The sequence below is a fragment of the Ornithodoros turicata genome, chromosome 3 (assembly GCF_037126465.1).
Source record: "Ornithodoros turicata isolate Travis chromosome 3, ASM3712646v1, whole genome shotgun sequence".
NCBI lineage: Eukaryota > Metazoa > Arthropoda > Arachnida > Ixodida > Argasidae > Ornithodoros > Ornithodoros turicata.
This window is the reverse complement of record NC_088203.1, coordinates 40,161,403-40,168,953: the sequence shown is the minus strand read 5'-3', so window position 1 is coordinate 40,168,953 and position 7,551 is coordinate 40,161,403. Positions and strand designations below refer to the sequence as shown.

The window sequence follows — 7,551 nt, the reverse complement described above, 5'->3', positions numbered from 1 at the left end:
TCTAAATTCATGAAGCCAAAGAACGTTAAGCCAGGCAATTTTTACCTCCTGATCAAAATCCATAAGGAAAATCACCCAGGCAGACCTATCATTTCAGGTGTAAACCCTTATGAAAATTCGTATAGTCATGTTTCAGACACTCTATAGACAAAAGTCGAAACAGGGTACAGACAGGGTATAGACTGGAAATAGACTTCCTTTGGACTAGCCTTCAGTGTTTCTTTGTCCCCCTTTTAGCGATTTGGCACCTACTCGCTATAGACCATTCTCAACAGAGGGGCTATAGATTCTACTGTCACTCTATAGCCTTATCTTTTTAGAAACGTTTCAGACTTTTATTGCCACTTTTATTAACTTTCGTGTAAATTTACTTTTTTTTTATATTAACTTGTCACCCAATAATAGTGACGAAATAATAGACGCTCATCCACGCAGTGTATAATGTAATATAGTGACAGTGCATCCACACGGACAATAACGTTACAACACTAAAACACTTTTATTTTGATAGCTTAGCTAGCATTGTTGCAAGACTCCCCTTCACTCTGACTGGGTCCGTCGATGTCTTCTTGCATGCATAGCCTGTTGTGGGGGGCGCTGATAACCCGGCAACTTCCGCGCGATAGCGCAGATAGCGCAAGAGATAAAAGAGCGAGCGCTCGGGGAAGGAGTGATTTCGTGCGGCATGCAGGCTGGCAGACGGTCACAGAAGCGAGGAGCGACGAAGCGGGCAGACGGCCAGCAGCTCTGATGTGAGGCAATAAACTTTGTTTCTTTTGTTCAACTGCTGTGTCAGTGTTCTTCGGGGTTACGGCGGGGTCGAATACGGAACCACCCCAGGTTTGTGGGCCGAGGTTCCCACAAAATTGGCGCCCAACGTTGGTGTTTTCGACCCGTCGTACCGTTTTCCCCGGAGGGCACGGCATAGTTGCAGTTAGTGTGCATTTTTGCTTGTTTTTTTCGTTCTGCCGCCGTCTGCGTTGCAACGCAGGTTCTTCGACCGGAGATGCCTCCCAGGAAGAAGCACGACCCAGACAGTGACGAGGACGAGCCTGCGCCAGTGGCTGAGGACTTGCTTCGACAGATGGCATCCCTCTGTACGTTACTGACGCAGCAGCTTGGTAGCAGCACGCCCGCCGCCCAGCCGTCCCCGGACACGCAGCTGCGCCTGAACTTGCCGGTACCGACATTTTCGGGCTACAGCGACTCCAAGTCTGCTGAAGATTTCCTCGCCGACTTGAGTGCTTACCAAACTGCCATTGGAGCCACCGACGACGTCATTCTGCGTCGAGTACTTCCCGTAGCGCTGGTAAGCTCAGCTGCTTTGTGGCGTAGGTCCCAGCCCCCATTTCTCTCGATGAGCGTATTCAAGCAGCAGTTTCGGGACGAGTTCCTCCCCCCAGACTACGTGATGCGTATGCGCGAAGAGCTTGCAGCCCGAACGCAGCATAGTGATGAGAGCCTTTTGGAATACATCCGGGCGATTCAGGAACTGTATCGGAGAGCGGACCCTCTCGTAGACGAAAAAGAGAAGGTGGCACGCGTTATCCGACAGTGCCACCCTCGGTTCAAGTCATATTTACGGGGTCGAAGTTTTACTTCCCTGTCGGAGTTAGCTACAGAAGCGCGCAGCATTCAGGCCGACTTGCTAGCTGAGCTGCGTTACCGCCCACCTCCTAGACCGGAGGAGACTCTTGAGCCTAGTTGTGCATGGGGCGGATCGGTACAGGCAACGGAGCTGCATCCCCGTTGGCCTGCAGGACCGAATAGCGGAGCGTCGGCAGGTCCTTCACACCGCTCACTCGATCCTTTTGCGCACGAGCGAAGGAACCGAGCGAGGCTTGTTGAGGAGACTTCGAGGAGCGCAGGACAGACCGGTAGCGAACGTCGCCGAACGTCAGGATACCGGCGTAACGACAGGATTGAGGGATCAACCCCACCGCGCTCTAATGGACTAAACGTTGGGAGACCGCGTTGTTACGGTTGCGGGCAACACGGACACATCCGTCGGGACTGCCCACATCGTACTTCGGCCACCCCCGAAAGAACCCCCCCAGGGAAACTCGGAACGCCGACGGCGGTAACCGCAGATTACGAATTCCCGTCGTCGGCCGGAGCGAACATTGATAAGAGGCAAGTTACTTCTAACCGTGCTATCTTTTCTGATAATACAGTGGCCTTGGTCCCGCTTGCGTGCCGATTGCAAGATGACATCTGCAACATTGGACCTTTCATCGTGGTGCGCGTTTTGGGCAAAGACGTTGCAGGTTTGGTGGACACCGGAGCAGCTGTTTCCCTGATCGGCGACACCATCCACAACTGGTGCCGGGAGCGGAACATCTCGGTACGGACGACCAGGACTCGCCTCTGATGCGGTTGTACCTGCCGGTGGCGCGGTACGCCTTACCTTGACCGTCGATGGACATCGGGTCAGACAACGCTTTGTTTACCTTTCTGGACTGGCAGGAGCTATGATCCTGGGGTGTGACTTCATTATCCGGATGGGACTTGTCCTGGACTTGCGTCGCGGAGGCTACCAGCATGCATGCAGCAGTACCTTCTACCCATTCCTGGAGTGGACAACCCCTGGAGCGGACCAACGCCGGACTGGTGAGGGAACCCAGGACGACTGCTCAAAGCGAAACCGGGAACCGACTGGCAACAGCGATGAACCTAAGCAGCAAGCCGCTGGAGTACCTCGCGGCGCTGGACCATCACTGCCCGTTGGAGAGCATCACGGAACGGGATACCAAACGCCTGTAGTTGCAACTGCTGCCTTTCACGAGGGTCTGCAAGGGTTTTCTGGAACCTCAGAGCAACGAGAAATGCTGGAGCAAGCATTGCTACCCTTTTCCCGGGTGTTTACGGAAAAACCAGGTTTGACCGAAGTCTTGGAACACGGCATAGACACCGGTGACGCAAGGCCTTGGAGATGCAACCCGCGGCCGCTTAGCGTCCACAAGCGCAAGTTGCTCGATGCTGCGCTGAACGAAATGATCGAGACGGGCGCTGTGAGACCCTCGCGCAGCCCGTGGGCCTTTCCGGTGGTACTCGCTCCGAAGAAAGATCGAACCGCAAGGTTGTGCGTGGACTACCGCCGGTTGAACGAGGTGACTGTGAGAGATTCGTATCCATTTCCCTCTATAGACTCGATCATGTACACGTTGGGATCAGCCCGTGTGTTTACAATCTTGGACTGCAGTCGAGGATTCCTGCAGATACCGATAGCACCTCATGATGTCGAAAAGACAGCCTTTACCTGTCATAGGGGACTGTTTGAGTTCGTCCGGCTTCCCTTCGGACTGTCCAATTCCCCGGCTAGTTTTCAGCGTATGATGGACGAGGTGCTCGGCGATGCGAAGTACAACTTCGCCATGGCTTATATGGATGACGTAGTAATTTTTTCACGTTCATTCCAGGAACACCCTTCACACCTGAAAGTGGTGTTGGGACGTATGCAAGCTGCTGGGTTGACGGTCAATCCTCGAAAGATGCAGTTGGCGACTAACCGCATCGACCTGCTCGGGTTTACAGTGGAGTCCGGCACGGTCAGGCCGAACGAGGACAAGCTGAAGGCTATCCTAGACTACCCTCGCCCGCAGGACGTAAAGAGCTTGCAGCGCTTCCTTGGTATGATTGGATTTTATAGACAATTCATACCGCGGTGTTCGGATATGACGCAGCCACTAACCTGGCTACTGCGGAAAGGTGCGCGCTGGTCATGGGGAGAAGCACAGGAGAATGCATTCTCCGCCCTGACCGAAGCGATAGCGCATATCACCTGTCTGTATCTCCCAGATCTTAATCGCCCATTTGTAATGCAGACAGACGCGAGCGATTATGGACTGGGCGCAGTGTTGTTACAACAGCACGAAGGTCAACTTCGGCCGGTGGCATTTGCAAGCCGCATGCTGACGTCACCTGAACGAAATTACACCGTGACAGAGAAAGAGTGCCTGGCTATCATGTTCGCACTGAATAAGTTTGACATGTATCTGGATGGTGCGAAAATTGCAATCCAGACTGACCATCAGGCACTCACCTGGCTGAGTAGATTGAAAAATCCCGCCGGAAGACTTGCACGTTGGAGTCTGACGTTGCAACGGTACGACTTCTCGATCGAATATCGGAGGGGGACCTCTAACAAAGTGGCAGATGCGCTGTCTCGAGCACCTCTGCCCCTGGAGGACGTCGTTACCACGCCGGAGCTCGTAGCCGCGGTTGGACAAGCCGGAACGGACAGAGAGCAGGCGTGGGGACACATCGTGAGCCGGAAGGACATCGTGGAAGCCCAGAGGACGGACGGACTCTGTCAGCGTGTAGTAAGGTGGCTGGAGACAACGGGCCCAGCGGGCGCCGGAGACGCTGAAGAGAGGTTCGACTCCTATCAGCTGAGCGAGGATGGTCTTCTGGTGAGGTACATCCCCCAGGCGGACGACGAGGAGGTCGGCGGCAACCCTTTCAGGATCGTAGTACCACGAAAGCTACGTAAGTTATTCCTCAGATATTTCCATGACTCTGCTTTGGCAGGTCACGGTAGCGGCAGCAAGACTTATTCTAAGTTATGTCGTATCGCGACGTGGCCAGGCATGAGACAGGATGTTTTGCGGTTTACTCGCAGCTGTCCAGTGTGTCAGAAGTCGAAACCTAGGGGCGGACAGCCGCCAGGATTGCTGCAACCGATTGTCAGTCAAGGGCCTTGGCAGATAGTCGCATGTGACGTAATGGGGCCATACCCCAGAAGTCCCCGTGGTAACCAATACCTGTTAGTCATTACAGTTCACTTCACGAAGTGGGTTGAGCTAGATCCCCTGCGGAAATTGGTATCTGCTCGGATCTGGGATCGACTGCTGGATGTCTTTTCGCGGTTTGGATTCCCGGACCAGCTTATCACGGATAACGCCCAGGGATGGGCATAAATACATTTTTTGAGTATTTAAATATAAATACAAAATACTTTGTTGACAGGGGTATTTAAATACTCTTCATAAATAGTTTTCAACATGAGTATTTAAATACAAAATATAAATACTGTATTTAAATACCGTAACTACTACCATAAATACTGTGAGGAAGATGTCATCTGGAATTAAGGACAAATCAGCAAGAAAGAATAGCATTTATTTGTTAGATTATCGTGGCGATTTTAATATTAGAAATTTCTCGAAGACTGCTTCTTTTAGGCATCTTCTGTTCGGCCGTACAATCAGATTCGCCAAGGAGAACAGCATCTCCACAGGTGCCGATGAACAAATGCTTGTATTAAATTTGACGAAGATGCTTCGTAGAACAATGTAATCGGGTAGTCACGACCGTTGTCCGCAACAACAGTGAAAAACTCGCCATCTAAAATGGTTTGTCGCATGCGCATGCTATCGCAAACCCGGCATAATTGCACCCCAAACTCGCCCTTCTTCCCCAAAGTGCAAGGAAACTTTAAGATATGAGTCAGTATATTCTGTGTTTAAGAGTATTTATAAAGTATTTACAAGAATAAATACCCGAAAATTGGTATTTAAATATAATTATAAATACATTTTTCAGGTCTGTATTTAAATACAAAATATAAATACATGTATTTATATTTTAAATAGTATTTTAATTACAATGTATTTAAATACTGCCCATCCCTGATAACGCCTCGTACTTTACAAGTAAGGTGTTTGTCGACACATGCTCGGCATTGAGTATCCGACACAAGAAGACGTCCCCCTATCACCCTCAGGCAAACATAACTGAGCGGGTCAATAGGAATATCAAAATGATGATGGTAACACTTACCAGCAGGCATAAGGATTGGGACGCGCGTCTAACGGAGATTGGCTTCGCCACTCGTACGACGGAAAATAGGTCTACTGGGTTCACCCCTGCCTATTTGAGTTTTGGACGGGAAATAGTATTCCCACTCGAAAACACGCTACGAACACTGAGGGAACAACCCCGTCGCCCGTATGCACGATATGCGGAAGACATTCGCAACCGTCTCTCAACTGCAGTTCGTTGTGCACGTGAGAATCTTGAGGTCGCACGACTGGAGCAAGCATCCCAGTACAACAAGGGTCGACGCCAGGTAACATACCGCGTAGGAGACTTAGTCCTGAGGCGGACGCATCCACTTAGCGACGCGGCGAAGGGCTTCGCAGCTTCTCTCGCGGACCGATGGGACGGGCCTTACCGGGTAAGTGCGCAACTTACACCCGTAACTTATAGACTTGAACGTTGCAGTACAAGCGAGGAGTCCGGCCCAGTTCACATCACAGACCTCAAGGAGTTCATCGATCGCATCTTGGAGCAAGATGAAGGGCAAGAGGACTCCGGCACAAGTTCGTCGCAATCCCAACCCTTGCACGGCCCCATCGACACGGAGTCGCAGCCCGCTGAAGATGGGACAGTTCGGGGCGGGTTACCGGGGTCTCCTCGTTATAACCTCCGCCCTCGTAGACCTCCAAGGTGATGCTTTTTTATTTTTTTCCCTGCAGATGCCACGACCACCTGCAGCGAGAAGCCGTTCTCGACCCCAACCACGGCACCGGCCTCAGCGATTCCCTGGGAACTCTCCTGCTCGGAGGCCTTCCCCGTCACCTCGACTTGTGAATGTGGCTACCTGGACTGTCCTAGTTGAAGGCCGCAGTATCGGATACTGTTCCAGAACGAGATGGCGCAACCAGGCGCGACCTCTCATCGGTGACCCACCTGATTCCCTACCAGAGCCCTTCCGCGGCCTGGGGTTATCAAACAGACACCCCACCGAGCCTCCAGCGGTGTACACGGAACAAGAAAGAAGCGCCCTCTGCCCCTTCTGCGGTGTTCCACTGATCCACCCTCCGACCCATAATGCGGGAGCCCTTTACCTGCATCGTATCCAACAAGCCGCACAGCCGAGGGCAGCAGCTAACAACGTGGCCTCCGCTCCTACACGTCGGGGCATAGTCGCTGCAGTGAACCTACTTCGGCAGCTGGCCCCCCAAGTTCTCGCTCGGCCATCCTTCTCGCCGGACCCTGAGGATATAATCCTCGACCTCCCCGAACTTCCGGACATTTGCCTCAAGGGGGGGAGGGTGTGGGGGCGCTGATAACCCGGCAACTTCCGCGCGATAGCGCAGATAGCGCAAGAGATAAAAGAGCGAGCGCTCGGGGAAGGAGTGATTTCGTGCGGCATGCAGGCTGGCAGACGGTCACAGAAGCGAGGAGCGACGAAGCGGGCAGACGGCCAGCAGCTCTGATGTGAGGCAATAAACTTTGTTTCTTTTGTTCAACTGCTGTGTCAGCGTTCTTCGGGGTTACGGCGGGGTCTAATACGGAACCACCCCGGGTTTGTGGGCCGAGGTTCCCACACTGTAAAGTGGGGCAGCATTAAATAAACATATAACGAGTGCCGTGTGCTTACATAACTTCAATACAAGTCAATTCTCCGTCAGCGCTTTCAAGCGCTAGCATGAAACATGAACAAAACAGCAGGGTGAAAGCGCCGTCCGCATAGCACGCAACTATCAACAAAAGAACTTTATATGATGTACGTACCGATCACAGCGTCTATCCTTGTTTTGTCCA

At 52.3% G+C, this 7,551-nt stretch overlaps 1 protein-coding gene across 2 annotated transcripts; it reads left to right on the top strand.

Annotated features, from left to right (window-relative positions):
• The first annotated feature begins 671 nt into the window (after positions 1-671).
• On the top strand, positions 672-7,250 carry LOC135388427 (uncharacterized). Of its 2 annotated transcripts, none has more exons than XR_010421373.1 (2): positions 672-752; positions 6,480-7,250. XR_010421373.1 is itself a non-coding variant. In XM_064617985.1 (2 exons), the coding sequence occupies exons 1-2, from the start codon at positions 1,007-1,009 to the stop codon at positions 7,071-7,073; spliced, it is 897 nt and encodes a 298-aa protein (XP_064474055.1). In that variant the 5' UTR covers positions 702-1,006; the 3' UTR covers positions 7,074-7,250. The 2 variants fall into 2 exon arrangements, 1 of the variants encoding a protein (XP_064474055.1); XM_064617985.1 differs by having other exon boundaries at positions 702-1,309.
• Positions 7,251-7,551: the final 301 nt, after the last annotated feature.